General features: G+C 37.7%; 1 protein-coding gene across 1 annotated transcript in view; it reads right to left on the reverse strand.

Annotated features, from left to right (window-relative positions):
• Nucleotides 1-25,872, reverse strand: part of LOC150080056 (uncharacterized) — a 270,715-nt gene extending 244,843 nt beyond the window's left edge. Inside the window, exon 1 of the mRNA XM_090381015.1 lies at nt 25,754-25,872. Within this exon, the coding sequence (XP_090237141.1) occupies nt 25,754-25,790 (37 nt within the window). The 5' untranslated portion in view covers nt 25,791-25,872. The remainder of the gene's footprint in view (nt 1-25,753) is intronic.
• Between the last annotated feature and the right edge of the window lie 1,045 nt (nt 25,873-26,917).

Here is a 26,917-nt window from a genome sequence, read left to right on the forward strand (position 1 = left end):
TGCTGTTTACATGTAACAACTAAGACTGAAGGGAGTTTCAGTACAGGTTAAGAAAAAAAGGTTGGTGCTTTGTAGAGGAAGAAAAAAATGCAAAGGAACAAACTTTGTTTTTCCAACAATTACTAGATGGCTTACGAGGAAAGGTTCTTTTGTTTTTTAATTTTTGAAGTGCTGAGCATCTTAAAGCCCTAGGACCATTATAAGAATTAATGCAGGTCAAGTTGATACTCTTTTAATAGTGTGAGAGTTTAAGATGACGACATATATAGAGATCCAGTTGAAGTGAAGGCCATGTCCGAATGCCCCTGAAACACTCTCCTACATTCAGATAGTTTCCTCCTATTGGAACAAAGATGGGCATGTTTTATGTTAAATAAGTTGATGCCCGTGCTGCTTTCGGTTATATCTAGTATTTTTAGAGGAGATACTAAACGATCAAAAAGTTCATGTAGTGAACAAATATTTGGGAAATGATTACGCTTACCGACTACTCGGGACACTGTATATACCAATCTCAATTCTGAAACTACCAGAAGCACGCTTATAACTTATATAACCATCCTTTTCAACTATTAGCAATTCTTTTGGAATTGATGATATTCCTATGTCGCGTTCTAAATAATTACCTTGTAAATCTCTGATATTTTAAGAAAATTTCGAGCTTGGGAAAAATCACAAAGTTAATCCAGTGAGTATAATGGATAGGGCCTCATTGATGGAATGATTCGCAAGAAATTCTTGAACAGTATCGTGCAATTACCGTAGAACTTCTTTGTAGTGTTTCTGGTTAGCTGTTTTAGTATGTAGGACAATTTCATAATGAACAAATTTCTGTGAGTCAAAAATACAATAAACAGGATCTTCAACATTTGAACAAGATTTCCTCTTTTTTTTTGGGGGGGGGGGGGGTTGGAGAAGTCGTCTTCCGTTGAGAAGAGTGGCCTTTGTTTCCGGATCATGGCCATTTCGTCACCCAAGATTCGTCACTAATAATTATGGAAGAAACAAACTATGTTTCAGCAGTATTAATTACTTTTTAATTAATTAGAGTATTATTAATTAATAATATATGTGTACATAATGAATTATTTAATTCAGACGTGAGCCTCAGGCTTTTGGCGTAACGGAACAGTTGCAACATTATATCTATACTGTACAGTCTATTCATCTAGTTGCAATGAAGATGCTTCTCTCTCTCTCTCTCTCTCTCTCTCTCTCTCTCTCTCTCTCTCTCTCTCTTTCTCTCGTCGGTGAAGAAGGATCAGAGGGCGATACCATAGTGAGGCACAAACATGGCTGAAACGCGTTGCATTCTCAAACTTGGTGTTAAAATTGATTGGCATGTACTACAAGAAGTGACAATATCACTAGTAACTTCACTGATGGCTAAACGCCGATCATTCTTGATCACATCGCGAACTGCATCGACTGAATCACTGGTTTTAGAAGTTGAAGAGCTGCCAGACCGGGGATCACCTTCGACCGTCAATAGGCTTTTTAAATCTTGAGAACCAGTGAAAAGACTGCAAATGACACATAGTATCCTCTTCGAAAGCAAATTTTAACATTGCGTGTATTTCTGTTGCACTTTTCCCTAATTTCAAACAAAATTTTATGCAAATTCCCTGATCAGTAAAATCACGTATTCTAAAATGCCAAACGACAAAAAAATGCCTTCTGTTCAACTCGCACTAATTTAGACTGATTGCAGATAAATGGGTTATTCATGCATTGCAGATAAATTGGTGACTCATGCATTAGATAAGTCGCCGAAGATGTTGCAATAATTTGGAACTCCGAAAGACGAGTAGTTTTAAAGTAAAAAAGGTCAAACCACGAACGTTTTGATCATTACTCGCGATTATGCTTTCAACGGAGGTAAACTCTGCGAAATGGAAATAGCTGAAATGCATTACACTTTTCTATTGTTTTGGGCAAAATGTTGAGTGCATATTAGGTTGTGAGATATGTGCAATGGAGTGAAAAATTACTTTTATATATTCTTAGTTAATCAATTAATGATTGTTCACAACTCCAGCTGGATACAGTTTTCTAGTCATACGGATCCAGCTGGTCGAGATGCTGAGGCTTTTGCAATAACTAATGCTCTCACACGGATTGTTCATTTCCGTACCTGAATATCAGACAATCCTACCCTAATAGCCAAAACTTTTATATTTTTCTCAAAAACACCCTTCCAAGTATACAGTCGAGGTGAGTGGTCCTCTAGGCATCTCATATCACAACTTGGGTCTCTACTCCAATGGAACCATTCTCTGGAGGCTACTCTCAGCTTTGTATTGTTTGCAATTTCGCAGATCATTCTGTTTTGCATTAAACAAATACAAAATGGGTGATCATCGAAATTTCTATTCTTCTATTCCTTGGCCGGATTACTGTTTTAAATCTTTTTATGATATTTTCTCAAATCTTTTCGGGATGAAATCCCTACAAGAATACATCACGCTCTACCTTAAAATGTCGTGTAATATTTAAACTTTGGTTTTCCAATAAATGCGCTAAGGCTGTTCAAGATAAGAAAGAACAAAGTAAGAATAATAAGTTCAAAACAAGAATACATTGCATATAGCAAATGGCTTGCATCCAGATCACGTTCATTTTCTGCCTAGATTTGGCAGCCTCGCAACCATTGTAAATCAGTCCAAACTAGATTTTCAACAAGCTTTGAAAATCAGGCTTTGAACTTTATTCTTGTCCAAAAGGTAGTCGAGCATTCGGGTCGATTGCCAAAGCTGATGTCCGCAATTTTTCACATCTGTACTCTCTCCTCTGTTAAAACCCTATCGTGTTATTATCACCCTCAGTCAAAGATAAAGCCGATTTGCTAATTTCTTACTTTTCTTCTAACCCTTGTACTGACAATCTTGGTAAACTAACTTCTACTGTTCACATAACACTCCATTCATGATGCCAAGAGAGCTTCAGGGTCTTGAATGTATTTCTCTATTTGTTCTCGAAATCTGTGCTCCTGAGCTTACTCCTGTTTTGTGTTGCCTTGTTCCTGTTTTGTGTTGATTTTATTCCACTGGTATTCCTTCTGCTTGAAAATTTGCTCATATCCATCCAGTTCTTAAAAAGGAAGCAAATCCTTCCCAATTATCGTCCCTTTTTGAAGATCGTTGATCAGACCGCTGATCAACGATCTCTAGAATGGATTCCATTAGTGTCGATCCACTGGTGATATACTGGTGATTTGTCCATAGATGGCTTAGGTAAATTTACTAACCAACTTAGGTTAGCCATCTATGGACAAATTCAGTGGAAATTTTTTTTTAAAACTCAAGCAGTTGTTCTTGACATTTCAAAGACTTTTGATTGTGTTTGGCATCAAGATCTTCTAAATAAGCTTCCATCTTATGGATCGCCAACTGTGTTTTGTAATTGAGTTCTAGTTTTCTTTCTGACCGCTCACTAGGAGATGGCTCTGTCTTCTAACTTCTCCGCTAATGATCTTCTCCAAGGTTAACTTCTGTTTCCAGTCTTCTGTCTCTTCTGACAAGGTTCACTTTTGTCCTTGTATATTAACGACCTTCTTCCATTGACTGGAAATAATATCCATATCCATCATTTTGCTGATATTAGCACATTGCATTCCATCTTCCAGTTTGAAAAACCCGTCTTTCATAAACAGCTTCATGTTTTCAAATATCCATTACCAGTTACTTAAATGCCAATCTTCAAGTTACACTCCAATTGCGCAAACTTAATAATATTTAATCCTTATTAAAAACTCAGTCCTATCTTATATCTCGCAAAGCGGATTCTTCCGCTCCTCTGCTTATCTTCTATGGCACACATTTCTAGGCAAGATCATATATCTCTACTGGGGATTACCCTAACTTCTAATCCCAATTGGAATAGGCGTATAAAAACTATTGCTTCCTCTGAATCTACAAAACTGGGTTTTGTCTTTCGCTCTCAGTTACTTTTCTTCTAAACAGCTACCCACTCTGAAAAAAACCCACAAATCCGCTGTATCATGGAAAATTGTTTCCACTTCTGGGGTGGCGGTCCCAAAACTTCTCTGAAGCTTCTAGATTCCATTCAAAAGGGCTCAGTTAGGTTAACTAATGACCCATTTCTTACAAAATATCTCCAGTCTCTGTTTCATAGACTGTTTTTCTGCTGCATACCTTTTCTATAGATATTTCCATGGTACTATTATTTTGAATTGGCCTCTATAATCTCCCCCCCCCCCCCTCTCTTCAAAATCAGTCCAAACACTTGCCGTAATCCATCAGCATACATTTACTGTCCAACTTCGAATTAAAGATCCAATTATTCCCCTTCTTCATTTTCCCTCTCAGCTTTCATTTTCTGGAACAGCCTTCCTTCACACATTTCCTGAAAATTACAATCTACAGAAATTAAAGCCTGATGTCAATAAGTATGTTCTTCAGCCCACACAGTTCTAAGTACTATAGGTTCGACTACCTTTCGTGTTGTCGGATTTCGTAAAAAAAAGTAATTAATTGGTAATAATAAAATAATTAAATGTTTATTTTATGTTTTCACTGAACTGAACTTAGAACTAATTTTACGGAAAAGACGCTACCATAAAATACGGTTTAGAAATATTTCGGAAAAAGTTTGCAAAAACCCTTCGTTGTTTTCAGGTCTTCAGTTGATCCGGAAAATATGGCCCATATATTATTAATATCCTGTATAATACTTTATTTTTAATATTGAGGCAAAGATCGATAAGAAAAAAAAATCTGAGTATAATATGAAAATTAGCTTTGCAGCAACGATTATCAACAGCGTTCAATAATCTGTTGAATCCTTGATTTAAAGAAGTGATAAAAATAACTGTCATATTAGACCGCCCAAGACCGAATTTATAAGCCCACGTGTATGTATTATAAATTTCGTGTGCTCTCTGCTCAATTGGCCTGTTTTGCTGGACGAAAAACCCGAGTTTCCGGTGGAAACAATGTTGTTGACAACGATGCAAACTGGTATGGACAGTTACCCATTAGGCGACTTCAAATTACTTCTATGAATTCGAAATTCTTGACTACCAATAATGCCGTACTAAAATAGTTTCTAATATCCTTGACTTAGTATTAGTATTAGTATTAGTAACGGCCGTATGGTGCAAGAACGCCTATGGCTTATGCTGCACCAGCCAAAAAAAAAAAAAAAAAAAAAAAAACCGAACAAAACAATGATATAAACAAAAATTAAATAAATAAATAATAATAATTAATAAATAAATAAAAATAAAATTAAAAATAAATAAAAAGGAAATTAATCCTATCATCCTATGCGCTTCCCTTACCCGAAAGTACTATCCAGATGACCTTTGAATTTCCCCAAACTGTCGGCCTCTACCACCCATGAAGGCAACTTATTCCAGTAATTTATAACTCGCTGGCTAAAATAAAACTTCCTGCAGTCCAATCTAAACATTTCCCCCCGTAACTTGAATTTATGTCCCCTAGTTCTAGCATCATTTATAATCTTGAAAATTTTGTCCTCATTCATTTTACTGATGCCTCTCAGAGCCTTAAACACCTCAATCAAATCTCCTCTAAGGTGTCTAGTTTCCAAACTCTGCAACCCACATATTCGAAGTCTTTCTTCATAAGGACGCCCTTTTGCCGATCTCACCAGGCGAGTTACCCTTCTTTGCACCCTTTCAAGAAGCTCGATGTCTTTCTTTAGGTGCGGTCTCCATATTTGAACACAGTATTCCAAGTGTGGTCTAACATAGGCCTTATATAATGGGATTATCACGTCCCTATCTCTACTTGCAAAAGTTCGATAGATCATCGATAGGACACCATGGGCCTTCCTTGCAACCTGTTTACAATGCTCAGAGAATTTCATGTCTGACCGTATCGTAACACCCAAGCCCCTTTCCTCCAGTACTGGGTTTAGTTGAACTCCACCAAGTGAATAAGTTATTTTGGGATTACTGTTTCCCAGGTGTAATACCTTACACTTTGTTGGATTAAAGCACAGCTGCCATTTTTCTGACCATTCTTGAAGTCTATCTAGGTCTCTCTGAAGAAGCTCAGCTTGACAGTGATCATTAACTACTCTACCAATTTTAACATCATCTGCAAATTTAGACATCACGCCCTCTATCCCTTCATCAATGTCGTTTATGAAAATTAAAAACAACAGTGGTCCTAATACTGATCCTTGGGGAACCCCACTTCTTACATCAACCCAATCTGAGGAATAGCCATTTATCACAACCCTCTGCCTCCTGCCCTGAAGCCATCCTTCTATCCATCTAAGGATTTTCCCAGTGATTCCAACCTGTTCTAGCTTATAAAGCAACCGCTCATGTGGGACTGAGTCAAAAGCTTTGCTGAAATCTAAATAAACAATGTCGAAATTATTCCCTAAATCCAGCTCGTGAGTGACCCTTTCGAAATAGCGAACCAGATTTGTTAAACATGATTTTCCCTTTACAAAACCATGCTGAGTATCCTTGAGAATTTCAATTCGATCCAAATGATCCTGAATTCCACCCTTGATCATTGCCTCCATGATTTCCCTACTCCTGAAGTCAGACTGACAGGTCGATAATTTCCCACTTCACTTTTAGTGAGGACTTGGTCCTCACTAATTAGTACAATTATCGTAATCGCACTAAATATCAAAAAACTTAAACTTGACAACACCTTCGGGGTGAAGGACTGAATGGCAAATAATAATAGTACAATAGGTACAGATTTCTGTGGTCAAAGAAAAACGAAAAACTTGAGGCCTTCATTTTGAAGAGAAAGAGCTATAGTTGATTTGGTATTTCTTGGACTGTATTACCTGGAGAGACGATTATAAGCTATTAGACAGCTTGGACAAAATTCAAATTTTGGTCCAATTTCCTATTAAAGTGGTGCTCCGATACTTTTGGTAAGCGTTGTGGATATTATAGAATAAAGCTTTTATTCGAATTTCTTCCGATAACGAGTTTGAAAAGGAAGGGTTTTATCGTGTAGATCAGTCAATGTGATTCGTATTGACGGATGCATCATGGTCGATCGAAAAAGGTGTTTGCGTGACTTCCTTTTTTGCTTATTTTTTTTTCTTTCTGGACTGCATAAATAAGATTCAAATTTGACGCAAAGTTTAGAGCAACACCTAATCTCTTGTTTGTTGTTGAAATACGTGAACCGATAGGAGCAATTAATATGCAAATTACTTTCGTGTTTTGGAAATTGAGAATAAAAACAAAACACCAAAGAACGCTCCTGGAAAAATTACCTAATTAGCATATTAAGGAAAATCGAAACTGGTCGAAAGATGAAGACTAATCTTTTTTCTAAAATAATTAAACTTGCTAATTAACGAAGGTAGGTGAGGTGGTGTCCGAAGGCCTGCCACAGACCATAGTTTTAGCATGTCTACAATTGCATGTTACAAGACTTCGTTATTGATTCTAGTTAAACTGGGTATGACACGCAATTGGAACAGTGTTTCTTGAACATTTCTTACATGACCTAACGCTTCCAGCCAGCGTCAGCCATGTTTCTTTTCTTATCATGCGTATAAAGAAAATTGTCACTCCATGGAAATTTTGCATGCATACTGCAGCCATAATATTTCTAGTGAGATAAATCTTTAACTACCATTAGTTACATGAACTGGATTAAAATCGGTGTTGAATCCAGGCTTGTCATACCAATGAAAATTTTAAAATTATAGAATAGCTATAATTAAAATTAATATATCATTAAGGAAATAAAATTCCTTATCGACAACTTATATATCGAATTCTTTCACACACATTTATTCATAAATAACGTATAATAATAAAATCGCCATAAAGTTATATATTAATAGAAATTAATTGATTTCTTCCCCTATAATGGGAAGGTTTAAAAAATAATTTCGCATTTGGAAATTTCAATAGCAAAAATTTTCCTTTTTAAAACATATAATTATATCAGCTCAAATATTAAACTTATAAAGACGGTAAATTTAAACAAATTTTTGATTTAAATTTATAATAATAAAATATATAACTATGAAGCTTATAAACAATTATGAAATTATAATCCTAAAATAATTATTACTATTCGTTTTATGTGAACATATTCATCTTTTTTGAGTTGAAAATTGTCACGAGCCAGAGTCATAACGAGAATACCCACGGTTTGTCACAAAATAGCGCACACTAAAGTTTCTTCACGTGATTCAACCCGCTGTGTTTACTTTTTTGGTAAATGAATTATCCTCCTGATTTTTAAGCGCAAAAGTAGCTTCACAAAAAGTCTTCTCACAAAGCATTTTTATGTTCTTTGAGTCATTAAATATTATTTCAGAAAATTCAGTGTAAGTTGATATCGCCTTTGATCACATGATTTAATGTTAGAATTAATATATCGGCAAACTGATGCAAAAAGGGAGTACACTGAGTGGGCAAAATACATGGGATACCTACCTAGTAACGGATAGGCCCACCTTTTGTCCGTATAAGGGCAGTCACACAGCGAAGCATTGAGTCCACTAGAGCACGAAAGCGTTCCACAGGTATTTCCATCCATGCTTGCTGCACCGCTGTCCATAATTCCGTCGTATTCCTGGGCAGAGGATCCAAAGCTCGAACGGACTTTTCCACAGCATCCTAAAGATACTCCACAAGGTTCATGTTCGGTGAAAGGGGGCCATTCCATGGTGATAAAACCTGCAGAATGATTTTAGAACAATGTTCTATTCCCCACAGCTCTGTGGGGAGGCGCATTGTCCAGCTGGAACAGTCTATTGCTCTGTGGATGCACGATGATCATGAAGGGATGCAGATGGTCTCAGACCATTACCGATCCTCCACCTGCCTGATCATTTTCGTGTTGACATGACGGGTGCATAGCCTCTTTCGGTTTCCGAGAGATATGCACCCTCCCGTCCGCTCGAAATAACTGGAAACCCGTCTTCAATCATCCAAGGGCCAGTGCCGATATTCTTTCGCCCAGTTGAGGCGTTGAGTCCTGTGTCGTGGTGTTAGCAATGGGAATCTGGGGGGGGGGAGTGGGCGGCTCCCATAACCTATTGCGGCTAATGATCCGCCTGATGGTCTTGATGGAGACATTTCTGGCACCTTCCTCGTTGAAGTCGGCTGTAATTTGTACCACTGTCACCCGGTTGGGCTGAAACAATGTGAGACAGACGTCGACGGCCACGTTCATGCACCACCTTTCTCCGCCCACAGCGCTGTCCACGATGAGATATTATTTCGGAAATGGCGTATTCCCGATACACTCTTGATACTGTCGAAAGGGGATAGTCGGGCACCCACTGTCATCCCTCTTTTAAGTCGGTTAACTCACGACGTTTATCCATACTGACATCGTATTATGGTCTACGTGAACGCAGTGTACCTATATACTTACAATTGGTGGGTTCGTTAACGAGCGAGAGGGGTGACAGCGTCCAGGAACCAGGTATTCCGTAAATTGTGTCCTTTCAGTGTAATCCACGTTGCAGTACAAAAAAAAAAAAAAAAGGAATTTACCATAATAATAAAAATCCATAACTGTTTTCATTTGCACTCTCCTAGCTAAATATTTTTCATAATCTACCTTAGCCGAGCCCGCTGAGTAATGTTATTGTACACCAATTTATATTTACTGCAGAATTCAGGGTTATTTGATTGTTTAATAATCGCATGCATCCTTTGTCTGTGCATTAAACTCTTCAGTTCTTATAATAATATGAATTTCAGTACATATCTTCCACAGTACTTCTTCACTGGTATGATCATCTTAGCAGAGTCCAGACTAACTTTCTCGAACACATCCTATTTAATATTTGTGTTTTTTTAATTGCCATTTTCTCACAATGAGGAGAACTCAGAAGATGCCTAAAACCATTGTAACTTCCATTGTCAAATAGTTATTTATTTACACAGATCCATATTAATACAAATATATTGTGATGCAGCGATCACAGTTTATTGTATACATGTATGCCGTGATCGCTGCTTGCCAGTGATCGTTTATTTATTTGAAGATTTTTGGTTACTTTCTTCTGTGGTATCTAGGGATATCAGAGGGTAAAGAAACCAAACATATTCGAATACGTTCTCATAGACCTTTCTGAGCACTCTATTTGCCTGTAAATATGTGCATCACAGTCATCTCGTCTATAAAACACTCGTGTTGCCATTTTTATTTACCCAACGCTCGTGAATGATTCTATATATAATCTACTGGATACGCCCTTCTTGAACCTAATGCCTGGCACCTAAAAGAATAACCGGTTCACTCCTTATAGTCTCTCCCTCCCTATACAATATTTTGTATCCAATAGGAATCCAGAATCACGCCATGTTTTTAGAGTCCTAATTTAAATAAAAAGGGATTCCCAGTTTATAAACTGGGAATCTCTTTTTATCCGAATTAGGACTAACAATCCAGTATATTTGCTTATGGCAATGCTTTTATCAGACTCTTTCCCCGATAAGATTTTTATCAGAATTTTTTTCTGAAAATAAGTGGATCCGACACCAATCTCGTATTCGGGAACTGTCATGTATCTGTTTTGATTGCTTTCAAGTGAGATCTATTTTCTTATCTAATTTATACTGAATCAGTTGAAGGTAATAATTTGAAATACAGTGAATATGATTACCAGCAATCTAGACACCTTATTTAGAGTAATTTTAATTAAAATTGCATTAAATTAGCTCTCGTGTGCATATGTATATTAATATTAAAAATACGTAATGAATAAGTTAAAGAATGTTTAATTCTATCGATTTGTTTAAAAGAACCGTGAGAAACTTATTACAGCAAAAATCAAATAAAATTCGGTACCCTTGCTATGAAAGCGCCCTGTCACAATAAAATAATGATTCTATTTGGAAGTCTCTTTTTTACGCTGCCCTGTGGTTGTTTTGGAAAAGTTACAGTTGTATTGTACCCAGTGTTCAGAATTAACTGTAGATTAGATTTAATACTACTTGCTAACGAAGAAAAAAAAAGCTTCCTGGGAAGAGGAACGTTGTTTTCTAAAGTGATCGGCCATCTTGTTTTTAATCTCTCTATCATCATTTCTTTCTTAACTTCTTTAAGGAAGATCGCTCTATCCCTAAATAATATTGGCGAAGGGACGGATATAGAGAGTAATACCAAAAGTTGTGGATGATATCAAGATTGGGAGAGAGATTTATGAACCAGTGCCAAACAATGTGTCTTCAGAATGATGGCACCGGCTTCGAGAATGGTAGGAAAAGTGGTAACTAGGTTTTAAAACTGCAGAAATTCATTTGGAAAAGTGCGTTTTGGTTTTAAAACATTAGAAGGATTTAAATATTAGAAAGAGTTGAATCAAAGACATTGAAAGGGATCCAGCCAGACATGAAGAATTCCATCCAGTGCAGAGAGGCAACAAGAGGGTCCATGGTGGCCTACGGATGATTTGTCGAATATTTTCCTGTAGAAAGGAGATCATAATCTCACTTTATAAGGTAATGTTGAGCTCACACTTCGAATACTGTGTGAAGACTCCTGTAAAACAAAATCGAGTATCTTGTAAGGGTCCAAAGACAGACAAAAGGACCTCCATACGAGGAAAGACTTCTGCGCGCTACGGAGCTTGGCAACCAGGGGCCTTAGTGAACACGTGATTGAAGTCTATAGGGCGATGAGAGGGGGATAGTAAAATAAACGAAGGTGAAATTTTCACTTATCAATTATTCCAGAACTATAGGAGGTAAATTCCAATTGCAAGGAAAGATGGTTTGACTGAATTGTACAATCTTTCTTTTAGCCAGCGAGTTGTCAATTATTGGAATAAGTGGTCTCCGTGGGTTGTTGAGGCTTGGGGAAATTCAAATATCACCTTGAATCAGCACCTATGTGAGAAGTGTAACGCGTAAAGTTGGTCTTATTTTTTATTATGATATTTTATTTTTTTGGTGTAGGAAAAAAGGCGGTTTCCTTTTCCTATACAAGCAAAATAATTGCTTCATATGATAAATACTAATATTTTCTTCCATTCTATTTCTCTTTCCACTGCTCATCTCTTTTTTTTTCTCTTGTCCTCCATCTACCATAGGGGCCATTTTTTTAAAAATTTATCTTATTTCATCGTCTCTCTTTCCATCTCTATCTATCTGTCTATCTATACGAGTATGTATATAGTTGAGAGAGAGAGAGAGAGAAACTTTGATGGTGGTCATAAACCATACATTTTATTATTATTATTATTATTATTATTATTATTAGACCATTCAACATCTTTTTCCTTCTCGGAGCATGATTAATGTTACGTCCAGTTACTTGCTATATTTGTGGACGGCCTGACCAGGAATTTCATATTGCATGAAAAATGGATGTACTAAATTGCAAAAAGTCATATTAATGAAGTGACTGTTGCAATAACTAACAATAAAGATACGTTGTTTTCCTAAGAAACGTTACGAAACAGCACGCCAGCGGAAGCTGCAGATGAATAACGTCGAAAGACAAGTGGATAATTATGTACAAGGCAAATCAAAAACTTGGATGAGGAAACCAAGCATCGTAGAAGTAGGAAGTGACACAATTATTCACGTCAGAAACTTGAGTTTTTAAGACTGGAATTATTTCATTATGGCTACAAGTTTATGTGATGCTGTTGGATTATGTGAGACTCTATAATCAAATTAGAGAAAGGGGGGGATAAAGAAAGATGGAACTGTAGAAAGGTCTAATCTTAGAGAATACTTTAAGAGATATTTTAGATAATTTTAATTTGATGATATATGCATTTAATGCTAATTTTTACAAATGTAATTAACACACATTATATCGCTTTCAAGGGACCACGCCCAAAGAGTATAAGTGGGACCCCACTTCACAGAACTGATCATGGAACCAGAATAAATGAGCACAAAAAAGCACTCTGGTGCTTAAAATGGAAGTTATACCAGGAATTTACTGTATATTGCTTTAATGTTAATAAAACGTTTTGTTAGTTTAATCTTCTGATGTTTCTTTGTGAATGTAACAAAGTTACAATTACAGAAGTGGTGGAAAAAACATTCGCAGAATGTGTGATTTTGTAGACTGTCTTTACAATAAATAGATTCTAAAAACCTTACACATATGAAGCGTTTTCGGTTCAAGAATTTAGACTAATTTTCATGTACTGGAATTTGTCAGAAAGAGCCTGCACGTGATTACGATTTACGATACTTAAAAACAACGAGCAGTGATTTTAGGATTCTAGAAAGCCCTCGACTGTTTCTACCCAGTAAACAGTGCTTGACTTTCTGTTCACGTCCTTTGGGCATTTACGATTTTATTTATCCGTTACGTCTCTCTTAGAATTCCACGATTGTGGTCAGAGACTTGCTCAGATAAAGATGAAAGTCAAAGGAATGCTTTACGATATCTTAAAAAGAATGAGTTAATAATAATTACGTCTTCAGTTGATGATTGGAGTGTTCAAAATAACGGGAAATTGTCCTAAAGTATATTCGCATGTGCAATAGAAATAGATTGACAATTACGTGTACGCTAGTTGATGACGGTTGCAGAAGCTACAACATGTACTTTGAAAATGCTCAATAGCCACAGAATTTAATCTTCTAAGCTGGTGCAATTCACCTAGGACAGTGACTCTTCGAATTTAATTTAATTCACAGAACGTAAACAATTGATAACCTTAATAAGACTGTATGGAAACTGAGAAATAAGAGTGAAGATTCGAATTCTAACCTTGGAAGAGTTAATTTGAGTTCGAACTCTTCTGCACTTTTAATATAAACTTATCAGCTGACGTGTTCGAAATTATGTTTTTTTTGCAAAATTACAATTTTATTAATTTAGTATCTACTAGATATCATTGTTTAATAAAAGCTTTTTTACAATTGGTCTGTAAATACGTATTTTGCATTGCTGATTCGTGATATTAATGCTGTACAATAATGCGAAATAGCTATCAGTAGATCAATTTATCTCATGGTTGCAGAGTACGCCCACTTTCTGTAATGGTTGGCAAAGGCAAAGGTGGAGTAATAGCTATTGGAAGAGATAGATTTAACCAGCGTTATAAATTTGGTTACCGAGACAATATTTTTTAGTGCAATACGCATCCATAATATGAAATTGGAATTACTTGTCAAAGTATCTTTGAGCAAAATACTCGTTTCGCTGATCAAGTTTCGAACCTGCACTTTGCTATCGGATTACCTCTTTGCGATATCAACATGCATTATTTTTGACTAAGAATAGTCGTGTGACCTAAATAGATGAACAATGAAATGGTGGAAACTTTAAAACCCTAGGGTTGCCATGGATATCGATCGAGATAGTGAATGCGTAGAACTGCATCTCAAATAACAGCTCACACCAGTAAATGAAAACACATCGCTAAGACTTCATGCGCAATAAAGAATTTCACTGCAACACCTTAAAGAAATTTTACAGTCCCAGAAAACTCGCTATGGTACTAATAGGCAAGGTTTCAACATCTGTGTGCAAGGGATGGGTCGTGCAACGGGGGAGTAAGCAAAGAAGTACCAACTGTTGAGGAAAGAGTAAATTAATTTCGAAAGAAAAATAAAGAACTTCTCCATTAAGTTATTAATTCTATCATTTTATTACCCTCAATTCACTGTCATTTGAACAATATTTTGTTCTAAAAATTACTGTTAAAATTGTAGCAATTGACTAACGGCAATGAAAAATTACACGGGTTTAGGCTGTCCGAAAATTAAGAGCACTATTTTATTTTGCTGTTAAAACAACTGCTGTACCTTTTCCTATACACAATATGCCTCATTTGACGCGTTTAAAAAATATAAAATGGATTGATTACTATTTTATCATTACTATGAGTTCAAAGTATTATTATTTTAAAACGTTTTCTCCTTTGTGGGGTTTCCCCCTTCTCGTTACGGGTACTGGGACCAAGAGCATGGGGTTGTTGGTTGTGCCCGGTTCGTTTTATTATTGTTATTATCACTGTTGGTCGAAAAGCTATCTTACTATCCTACATGTGCTCAGGATCGCGGCTTTCTAGAGTTCCATGTAAATGTTCTCTGGGAGGCCTATTGCTGCTAGGTTCTTATGGAGGGCTCTTTGGCACCATGCAGTTGGTTGACACGATTATCGGGTTGGTCATTACTTGTTCCATATGCCATATGTCTTAGGTTTCAATGCTTCCTGATCTTTTCCTGTATCTTTTCTAGAGGTTGCTGGTACGTAGCACAGCTATGTCAATGAGGGATATTTTTTTGGTCCGTTGTGCGGAATCGTCTTGTCCGCTATTGTGGCACGGTCCCAGTAGAGTCTGCGAGTAGAGGTCTCTAGTACGGTCTAAGGCTTGTGCTTGTAATCCGGAAAACTTTCTTTGATCAGCTGGTATTTTGGCGCTAACTTGTGGCCACCTGGTCGTCCCTGTGAGTGTACTCAGTCTAGATGATCACCCTTCATCCTGCGGTGATGTGCTGGGTTGTTTTTGAGGCCAGGTGGCATCGATGACATGTGCTATCTGTTACTCCGGGTCCTTGGCGATGTTGTTGTTATTATTGGATTTTAGAAGCATCGGATACTTAGGCCGATGCTCCTAAAAACCAATTATGTTGCTCCGTGTACATTGTCTGTGAATTGAGTATGTTCTGAGGTCGATTTTTTGTTTGCTGGACGAAAAACCCGAGTTTCCAGGAAAAACGTCCATGCTACCCATGCCTTGGCAATGTATTGCCTGATCTTAGATGGCAAGCATGAATCTTTTAGTCTCGAGGAAGAGCTTTCCTTTCGTGAACTAAGCATTGGAAGCCATCTTATCTATATAGTCTTGATGTAGATCATTGTAGTGTCTGCCATGTAGTATCTTCTTCGCCCACCTTTCTGTCTTTGTTTCTTCTGTCGGTGTGAGTGTGGTCTCCTTGTGGAGGATGAGGGCCTTTGTCTATCTTTCTTATGGCTTGGTAGATTGGTGCAGTGTTTCCTGGAAGTAATCGCCTTCTCTTGTTCAATGAGGTCAGTCAATCCTCTCCCTCCCTCCTTCTTTACGGCTATGGTCAGTCTGTCGATGGCCGACTTCTGGTAGTGTTGGCGGCTCTTTGTCATCACTATCCTCGTCGATCTTATAATTTCCTCCAGCTCAGTGTTGGTACAATCTGTGATTCCGAAGGAGTACGTTAGCATTGGGATTGCGTAAGTGTTTATGGCTGTGACCATGATCCGCCATTCAACTTTGATTTTAACAAACTTCTCAGTCTCTGATGGTATTTCTCAGTGAGGTGGGCTTTGTGTTCTTAACTGTTGGGCCTGTATCATCTCCAGATATTTCTTGTTTATATTCCAGCACAGCCACCAGGTTAGTGGAGTTTACAATAAATTGTCAATACAAACATTAATCGTATTTAGCACTCGCGGGCTTGAACCCCGGTCCACTCAATGGGCGCGTGTGAATGCACTCATTGCTGACTACTCGGCTACGTCAGGACTGTTTTTTGTATATCTCTTCCACTGTCATAGCTTCAATCTCTTCACCAGTCTTTAGCATATTATTTTTATTATTAATCTAACACACATAAAGACGCGGCTATTCTCGAAGCAAAAACATCATCAACAAGTTACGTGGCTCTCCAAACAAATTGCTTCTGGCATCGTTATACATAAAACTAGTGAAAGTTTTGTTTGTTTTCGAGGCTGTTTTCGGTACATGGTTTAAAATTTTATTGAAATATGGAATACTAAACTCCACGCGGGTGTTTTCGACAGACTTCAAATCGCAGCGTTGCTGTAAAATGATAATTTCACAACTTCTATGTCAGAAGGGAAAAAAAAGGTTGGAAGCTTGTTTAGCATTCAAGAATTGCGAAAATCTTTTCAAGTATTTATAAATCAAAGGACTAGGAGAAGATTGTTATTAACATTTTTATTTTATTTTATTTTATTAATAACAAGATACACAACAGGTAACCATTAACAGTGTATCTGAGATCAGAACAATAAACATAATAACAATAATATGAAATCCAACAGGAAGATAGATATTGATATAGATTCAAACATTAAAATCATATGTACAAAAGAGGATTGCATTAAGTTAAGTTACCGGTAAAACAAGCAATAATTAATCAGTTAGAGAATAGAAAAATAATAAAACACATAATAATAATAAACTACAATAATTAAATGAGAGCTACTCATTTGGCATTTGAAGTGAAGAGGCAAACTTGTGGATGGAGTTCATCAGTGACTGGGAGTTGTCAAAGAAGTCAATGAGAAAGTCATTTGCTGATTTGCTGATTCTGTTCAGTGGACTGAACTTCATAAAGTCCGTGGTGGCAGAGTCAAGGCGAAACGGTGTAAGATTCCTGACTTGTCCACAAGGAGCATTGAAGTTTATTTTACTCAGGATATCAGATGCTTCATAATTCCAGTGATTACTTTGGCTAGAAGGGTGATGTCAGTAGTAACTCTTCTGGTGCACAGAGGCCTCAGATGAAAGTAATCACACAGCGAGTCATAATACACTGAGTGATAGAATAGAGGATTGCGGTACGTAAGGTAACGGACAAAGTTTTTTTGGACTGCTTCAATTTTGTTAGTTAAAGTCTTGGTGTGAGGATTCCAGATGGGTGAACTGAATTCAAGGATTGGCAGAACAATAGTTTTATAAAGGATAACCGCATATCTGTAGTTTTTGAACTTGTATGTGTTCCGTTTGATGAATCCCAGTGTTTTGAATGCTTTGCTGGTGATTTTAAGGACATGAGCATCGAATTTAACACTGCTGGAGAAGAGAATCTCCAAGACATGTTTACTAGTTTAAAAAAAAAAGGGGGTATTGCAACATTAGGTTTATTGCAACGTGAAGGTTTATTTTTTGCGCCGCCGCTTTGAATAACTTCCACAGAGTCTTGGTGCATTGAGTGAAGAGTAGGTTGAATTCACAGAGATATCAAGATTAGCTGGGTTAAATATAATGAGGTAATCATGGCATACCATTCTTAGTGTTTGAAAAGAGATATTTATGTGATGAGCAGAAAAGTTTAAATCATTGCAAATTCATCCATGTGAAAAAAGAAGAAAAGAAAAAACTCTAAATGAGTTATTCATTTAGTGAGCTGATTGAGTACCAGGTGTACATTTCCACCCCTATTTTATGCAAACAGTTGATGTGATGGAGCAAAATCCAAATTTGGCTTGCTGGAACTCTAGATAGCAAACTAAAGCGAAAGGGGGGGGGAGAAACTTTCATCTAATTTTCGCTCCCGTGAGAATGAGGGCGCACGCTCAGTGGAGAAGAATCCTATTTCATCAGAATGTTAATGCATCTGCGCAAGGGCACGATTTTGATAAGCGAGATCGTATTCCTCTCTAACCCATTGCCCCTCCCTATCAGATAAGCAAAGAGGAGATAGTAAACGCGCGCGACTCGTTCCCATAACACTCTTCGTTATTTATAAAGCGCTAATATTAATGAAATACTCGTTTTTGGCCTTCCGTCTTTATGTCGACCGTGGCTTCATTGGATACTGTCCTCTAACCACCACACACTCCGTCATAGTGACACACACACACTCTGACAGTGACATGACCGGAATAATGCGCCGAATGTATTGGAAATGGGGGAAACAGATGGGGGGAACCGATAGAAAAAGAGAGAGAGAGAGTTCCAGTTTCTTTCTTGTAAGTGTTGGTGCATCATCTTTATCGTTCGGATGAGTCCTTCCGGTTCTCTCGAAATACCTGACATATTTGAAGTGATTTACGTGGCGGCGCGAGTGTCAATGGATTGTTGTCGGGGGCGCCCAAGTAGAAAGCTATGTCTGCTCTCAGCGATTCATCGGTACTTGACACAGCGAACATCCCTGCTGTACACGTTAATAGTTTTCCATTCACCTCTTCCACGCACAGGTTAATAACTTAATTTATTTCCATCGATCGAGGGGATTTTTGGAGTGGGTTTAAAGGCCTTAACGGGAACACCTTCTCCTAAACCACCATTTAAGCTCTGTGTGCGAAGGACGTGCCACAGTTGGATATAAATGATGTATAGAATATTAATAAGTCGAGTATTCGAACTTCATGACTCAAATGGCGAATGCGCATGTTTCGATTAAAATAACTGTAACATTGTATTTATTCGAAAGTAAAACGGCTTGAAGGAAGAGATTCACCCAATTTTACCTACTTAAAGCTCCCCGCTGATGTGCAGAAACAACAACACTAAAATAGCCGACAGATCAACAGCGTTTGGCTACGGGCAACCTTGTTGGTTCAGAGCTCTACTTCTAAACGCACGGAGTGATCGCTATAGGCCAGGTTAATTCTCCACCGGAGTAGAAAGAGTTCAATTATTCATCCGCAACAAATGAGGAGAAAATGCTGGCGCGTGAGGAATACACACATACAAACGTAGTCCTATTTGTCTTGTAGGATCTCCTTGGCCATCTTTGACTGCTGGTTGCGGGAAGTGTGGGATTAACGGCATTGTCTGACCTCCAGGACTGGATATCGGTGTGATGAGTTAGAGAACAAAAGCTGACGGAAGAGAAAGAGCATAAGACATGGAGAGATTTGTTGCTCAGCTAGATAACCCCCAACCCCTTTAACCATTTCTTTCAACATTTATACTTTAGAAATCTGGAAGCTACTTACTAATGAAATATTGCACTTTAAATTTCTAAATAAATTCCAATTATTAACGTTGAATATAAAACTGAGTTCCTTACTCAAATTGCCCATCTTGGTCTATAGAGGGCAAAGACTTTAATGTAATTTATTTGGCTATATACGACTAGGTCATTGTACATTTTGCTCCTCTTATAGAAGATCGCCCGCGTTATATTCGGTACATGAATATTGTTAGAAATTAAAGCTATTGATGTTAGGCAATTAAAAAAACAACACGTTTCAATCAAACAGCGGAAGGCAGCTTAACCAGATTTACAGAACTAGCATCGACGTTTAAATTAAGGTTTTCTGTGGCTTAATTCATGTGAAAAACTTTGTGGACACTTGTCATCAGACAATGGAAAACGTGAATAGCTTGTTTTTGTCGGAGTCGCTTTATTTTCTCTCTCTCCCGCTGGGGATTTTTTTCCCCTCTCACCAGTGAATGCTTTCTTAAATGTCTGCTTGTTGCCCGTGTCAGGGTGTTAGCACTTGACGAATCCAAACAAAGGAAGTTTAAAAAGTTATTTGCATAATTTATTCGGTGTATCGTTTTGCAAATGTATATTATGGTATATTTTAGAAGATGTAAAAATGCACATTGGATTCATTTTGACTTGTTGAAATCACCTCTTAGTTTTGCATTTTACACTTACTTCGAGTTAAATATTTCTTCACACACGTTGATATGAAAATACAAATTGTATGGTTCCTTCATCATATAGATAACCATCTAGTTGATCTTTGAATTTATTCAAACTGTCAGACTCAACTACCTGCTAGGGCAACTTGTTTCAGCTACTAAAAACTCCGTGGCTAAAAGAAAACTTCCTACAATCTAATCCCAAGCCCTATAATTTGAATTTATGACAGTTAGTTCCCGAATTCTTTAGAACAGGTGAGAATTTCACCTTCATTCATTTTATTACTCCCCTCTTAAGGCCTTATAAACCTCAGTCATGTTACCTCTGAGGTGCCTGGTTGCCAAGCTCTGTAGCCCACATAATCGTAGTTTTTCCTCATACGGTTGCCCTTCTGCCGATCGCCCCATTTGAGTTGCCTGTCTTTGGACCCTTTCAACAAGTTCGATGTCTGTTTTTTAGATGCGCGCTCCATACTTGAACACAGTATTCCAAATGTGGTCTTACAATTATGTAGCCTTATACAGTGGTATTATGACCTCCCTGCTGTCTCTACAGGATAGCGTTAGAAAAATCATCGATAGGACACGGTGGATTTTCCTGGCTGTCTGTTTACATTATTCAGAAAACTTCATATATGCCGTATGGTAACTCCCATATCCCTTTTTTCCTCCACTGTTTTTAATTCAACCCAACCAAGTGCATAATTTATTTAGGGTTGCTATTCCCCAAGTGCATTTTGCTGCATTAAAACATAGCTGCCACTTTTCTGACCATCTTTGAAGTCTTCTCAAGTTATCCTGAAGGAGCGTTGCCTGGCCCTGATTATTAACACTCTACTAATCTTTAAGTCTTCTGAAAGTTTTGACATCACGCCTTTTATCCCTTCGTCGATGTCATTTATGAAAATGAGAAACAACAGTGGTCCAAGAGCCGATCCTTAGGGAATCCCACTCCTGATGTTACACCAATTTGAAGGATATCCATTAACGACAACCCTTTACCATTTCCTGCAGCCACCCAGCAATCCGTCTTAGAACCTTTCCAGTAAACTCTACCTGTTTGAAGTCCAAATAAACTATGTCGAAATTGTTCCCTACATCCGGCTCATTGGTAACTGTGACAAATAGCCTACTGAGGCTATTTTGATAGAGTTTTATGCGCATTAAAAGCTAAAATTCTTTGCTCTTTCAGTTTCCCAAAGATTTCTTTTTTAATGTGGTAAATTATTAAAATCGGGGCCTTTGCATGACCATTTGTATTAAGTTGATGTCGCTAACATTGTAACAACATATCACAACTTAACGACGTATTATTTAAGTTCCAAGCACAGGATAGGACAGGACTCACCTGGTTTTGCTCCTTAGTAGACGATAATCTAGTTTACAAAGTTGACTCTTAAAAACACCATCCCAGGGTATTTGTGCCTCTGAATTAGAGGACTTACCGCACTATACAGAGTGCATTAATTTGGTTCCTTTATTAGTTTCTATTTGGCAGAGTTGGGTATCAGTCCGAAATCTGATGGTTGATAAGTCTGAAAGATTATGAATTCAGGTGTATGACATGTTCTTGAACATTACCACGGACTGCTGATGCAATGGATACATCAGTGAGCTTAAACTGGCCTTCAGGGAGAAGATTCGAAGTGAGATCGGTTTCAGGAATTATAATGAATCACTTCTGACGCAATATTACGATTTGAGCCGAAGGGGTATGGTCGAATTACGCGTGTCAAAAGCTACCTGTAGATGTTAAAGTACAACATATAGTTGAGGATTTCCTCAAAGCACAGACTTAACTGGGTGAGATTAATGACAGTTGTGCGATTTGAGATGGCATGATGGATCCGATGGGGTTTATGCTGGAATATCTGTTAATGGGCATTGGTAAGAGTTAGGTATTTACAACAAATTAAGGAGGCTGGTTTCACATCATATAGATCGGTAATGATTTATTTGGTTAGGATCTTCAACTTTCGAAATGTAGAGATTCAAGAACCGTATGAAATGTTGCTGTCAATTGGGTGTTGAACACCTATAGAACAAATATTAAAACACCGAAATAAAATAAAGCACACAGAAGTCGATGGACAGTGAACAAAACAAACTTCTATTAACATTCGTTATTTAGATATTCTGACAAGAATAAAATTCACCATGTATATATTGATCGCACACGTAACACTATTTATCTGGATTGTATCCTTCGTACGTGCCTAAATAGCAATTTCCTGCTTACCTTTTCGCGAATTTGTTTACAGGGGAGTTATTCAATATTCTTTTAATTTTATTCGCATGCATCACCCCGCAGTACAACCGTCAGACCTTTGACTCGTTAAGCTCATGCTTCGTTGGATTGCTGCCAACCATTTAGCGTCCTGAGACAAACTTGCATTCCCACGTAAACACTCTTAAGTTTTCCGTTTTCTAATGAAGCAGCTTGTTGTGGCTTTGCATGCTGCATCCTACTCTTCGCGTTTCTCCTGCTTTTAACTGCATTACGGTGACGTGGGAAAGTTGGTGAAATGAAGGATGCGATGAAATAAACTTCATAAAAGGGATATTTATAGGGTGAGAGAAAAAAAAAAGGAGAGAAAGAGACAAGGTCCAAAATATATGTGTATATAAATAGAAATAGAGAGAAAGAAAGAGAAACGAGCAGCGAAAATGAGAGGAAGAAATGAGAAGGGAAAAAGAAAAAGACGGATAAAAAGATAAAAACGAAATAGAAAATTAGAGGACGAGAGAGAGAACAGGACACAACAGACTAAAGAATAGAAACCGCTACCTAGAGGGAGAAAAGCCGAGCGAGGGAGTGAAGAAAAAACAAATAGAAATAGAAAATGAGATGGAAAGAAAGAAAGAGAAATAGAAAATGAGATGGATAGAAAGAGGAAGAGGTAAAGTGAAACATTTAAAACTAGAGGTGGTGAAAGAGAGAGAGAGAGAGAGAGGGACAGAATAAGAGGACGAGAGAGAGAGAGAGAGAGAGAGAGAGTTAAGCGCTAATAGGACTATGAGGATAAAAATTTGTTTCTGGTCGATTTGACTGTTTACTGGGTGACAAACCCCAGCTTCCTGGAAATAAAACAATCCAATTAACTCAGCACGTTGTGAAAGAAACCCATAAAAGAAAAGGAGAGTGAACCCTTAAATCCTGCCAATGTTTTTACAGGTGAAAGGAATTGTCTCGCTTTCTGTTTTATCGAAAGGCGCTTATCGGTGGATTTGATAAGCCATTCTCGAGATGTCACGCAATTATTATTTTTATACGAATATGTTCTTTGAAAACCTGAACGATGGGACATCGTGTTAATTGTTGAATATCAAGAAGGAAGCCAGTGTCACTCACTCGTTCACTGCTTTCCTCAATCCCAAAAATATATTTGGACACATGCAAGAATGACTAATAAACGTGCTGCACAGTCTTCCCCTTTCAGTGAGCCAAGATGATTACCGGAATGCTCCGATGACCGATTTATCAAGGTACACGCAGTGCCTCTTCTCCATTTAAAATCTGATATCAGTAAGTTACTTCTCGAGATGTTACACTCCCACTGTCGAGATGATAAGTTACACTCCCACTGTCCGCATAATTATCCCTACATCGGAATGGTAAAGCTTTGTCTTAATCTAAACCTGAAACAGTCCGAACGAAACACCATAAGCTAAATCATATTTTAAAATTTTAGTTTATCTGTTTACATTGAACAAGGAGTTTATTGGTTTAAAGGCAAGGCTGTCTGGTTCTTCTACGGGTACTACTTTTTCTTCTCGAAGAATGGAACATTGAAATACAACAAGTAAATCGTAGCAGACAACAGGCTTAAAGCTTTTATCGATTTTGATTCTTGAATCCGTCTTCTTTGTGACAAATACACTCAATTGAAGTTATTCTGACATTGTAGTTTTCATGGAACTAATTTCTGTAGTTTGTGAAGTACTGAATATGAGCCTGCCCGTTAAATTGCTTTGTCCCTTTAGGAGATTTAATATTTTGAGTAAATTACAAAACAAGAACTCATTAGACAGTATAATCTTCAAAGTACAGCTGTGAGGCAATGTCTTGTTCGTGTCTTGCTAATTGAACAGGAAATTCCATTTCCTTCTTGAGTCGATCCGTCATTTCTTGAGATTAAAAAAATGCATATCCTTTAAAGACATCTCCTAAATTTTACCCCTGCTGTTTAGAAACTGAGTAGTTTTTCACGTGTTTTTACTATTAAGATCGCGTGGCAATAAAACGCTAGGAGAATACATTCGCTTAATTGCTCGAAGACAATTTTCTCAGAAAGGTCCAATGATCACCCTTTTAAGCGTTTTCTCCGCTTCTTCGGTAATTATTCTCTTTTCTCACTGTTGTGTGACAACAGAATCTTCGCTACTCTTAGGAGACCCTCATAGCCGAAGAAAGAGCAACAGAATACATGCAATTTTTCTTTGCGTTTTCTCCAGGAACTTGAATTTCATATTACAAACTGATAATATTAGCACAAAATCCAAACAGTAAATTATTGAAAAAAAAAACCACAATTAATAGGAAAGTAATTAATTTAGAATGAAAATACCTGTAGTGACACATTCCAAGAAAAAAAATAGCATTGTCCATCGTTGTTCACCAACAGTCTATCCCATGTTGAAGTTATTTTTTGTTATCTTATTCGTATAATTACAGAAAATAATAGTAAACTACACACACTACATTAATCAATAACACAATATTCATAACCCTAGAAAAAAATCGATGAAATGTTAATCTTTTTGATGCATCTTTATGAATAATACAACGAACCATGGACAGCGGGGCGAAATCTTGAGAAGGAAGGTAATATCCAGTCGATTGAACAATAACACGATCTATCAGTAAATGCGTTTAAACAGTTACGATTTAATCAAAAACACACGAAACAGTAGATGACCTATCACCGGAATCACGAGAGCGAAGGAGTAACTACGGTTAATTGGACAGCGAGCTAAATTGGTGAAACTCGATCGCACCTATTACTCCGCATTTCAATTCGGGTGATTTGCTGCCGAATAATTGGCGATAGAATTTTCCTCCGTTGCTCCGAAGATATTGGATTTCGCAGTCCGCAACGTAGCTAAATATGTAATTTGATATCGCTGTTGTCAACGCGTGCTGGCCCTCGATATTTTGGAGAAAGAAGAAGAAAAGTTTTTTATTCTCCATCGCAGAAAATTGCAGACTTACCTGCGCTCCACCTGATTTATCTGAGAGCTAGGACAGGATTCAGAGGTGTACGCGTTGCTTCTGGTGTCAAGATTAAGGAGTTTGTGGAGGATGTTGCCTCGCTTCAGCTGAAAATAATGGAGAAATCGTTCTGCGGTGGGTGATAAGCGGGTGAAGGGACTTTTATTAAGAATTTTAGAATCGTCACAGTTCGTGGCACCTCACGATAACTCGAACACCTGTCGTCAGCGGCATCTATCTTACAATGGCGAAGCATCCGCCCGAAACGGAGCGATATAAAAGTGCAAAGCGACTTACCTTTGATGACAAAAGCAAACAGCACCCAGTCAAACATCGTAATCCTAACCAATTGTTACAAAACGGCACTCTACAGCTTGGCCGACTGGCTCGCGACTGCGGGATCTTCCAACGCACACTGAGCCTTTCAATTGGCGTTTTCAGTGGCCGCTTAGCAGCGCTCACATCGCAAAACCTACCACCAACTCGCGAGGAGCCAGGGTGGCTACGAGACAGATCCAGCTCGCGCACAACGGTAAACGATCAACCGATCTTTGAGTCACGCTCGGCGCGGATGAAGGGTTCGTCAGCCGAAGATGACTCCCCGACACCGTGGCGTTCCCTTTTTTTCGTGGAAGTGGGGGAGATGACAGAGATGAGGTCATCTGACTAAGTCCCGATCGCGTTATCCCACGCGGTGACAGCGGCAATCGCATCCCAGTTATGGCATGCTAACAAGTTCTTTTGAGGGAGCTCTTCTGTCCCGCTTAGATGCACTTCACTTTTCAATCACTCTCCCGTTTCATTTCTCTTTCTGTTACTCTCATATTTTTTCTATCTGTTTATTTTTTCTCTTTTCTTCTTTATAGTTCTGGTTGCGTTACATCTTTTACATTTTGCTACTTTTCTTATTTTTTTTTTCTACTTTTTCTTTCTTTCATTCGATCTCTTCCGTTATCCCGATTTCCTTCTCTCTCTCTCTCTCTCTCTGTATTTCGCTCTTATTAATTATGTTCTCTGCCCTCTTGGTCTTACTTTTTCTGCCTTTTATTCTCTGCGTTTCGGTCTTATTAATTTATACTTTCTCTCTCATTGTCTTTCTAGTTTTCTCTCTTCTGTTTTCTTTTCTATTTATATATTCCTATCTTTTTTCTCTCTATTTTCCTTTCTTTTTTGCCTTTTATATATATATATTTTTTTCTTTTTACTTTATTCTCTTTCTGTCTATCGGTCCATTGATAAACGCCATATCTGGTCCCAGTCGATTCAGATTAAGCCGGTTAGAATCTTTTAACTCAGCTGAGGGCGGCATAAAGCTCTATTTCTGTGATCCGGTACCAAAGTGTAGATGTACATTTATTCTGAAATTTTTCGCTTTTATTTGTTATCAATCATAACATACAGAAATTTGCATTCGAAGCCTGAAAATAGTCTGAATTTCTACAGAACTTATCCATATATAAC

The sequence above is a fragment of the Mastigoproctus giganteus genome, chromosome 9 (assembly GCF_048544385.1).
Source record: "Mastigoproctus giganteus isolate SK-2022 chromosome 9, ASM4854438v1, whole genome shotgun sequence".
Lineage (NCBI taxonomy): Eukaryota > Metazoa > Arthropoda > Arachnida > Uropygi > Thelyphonidae > Mastigoproctus > Mastigoproctus giganteus.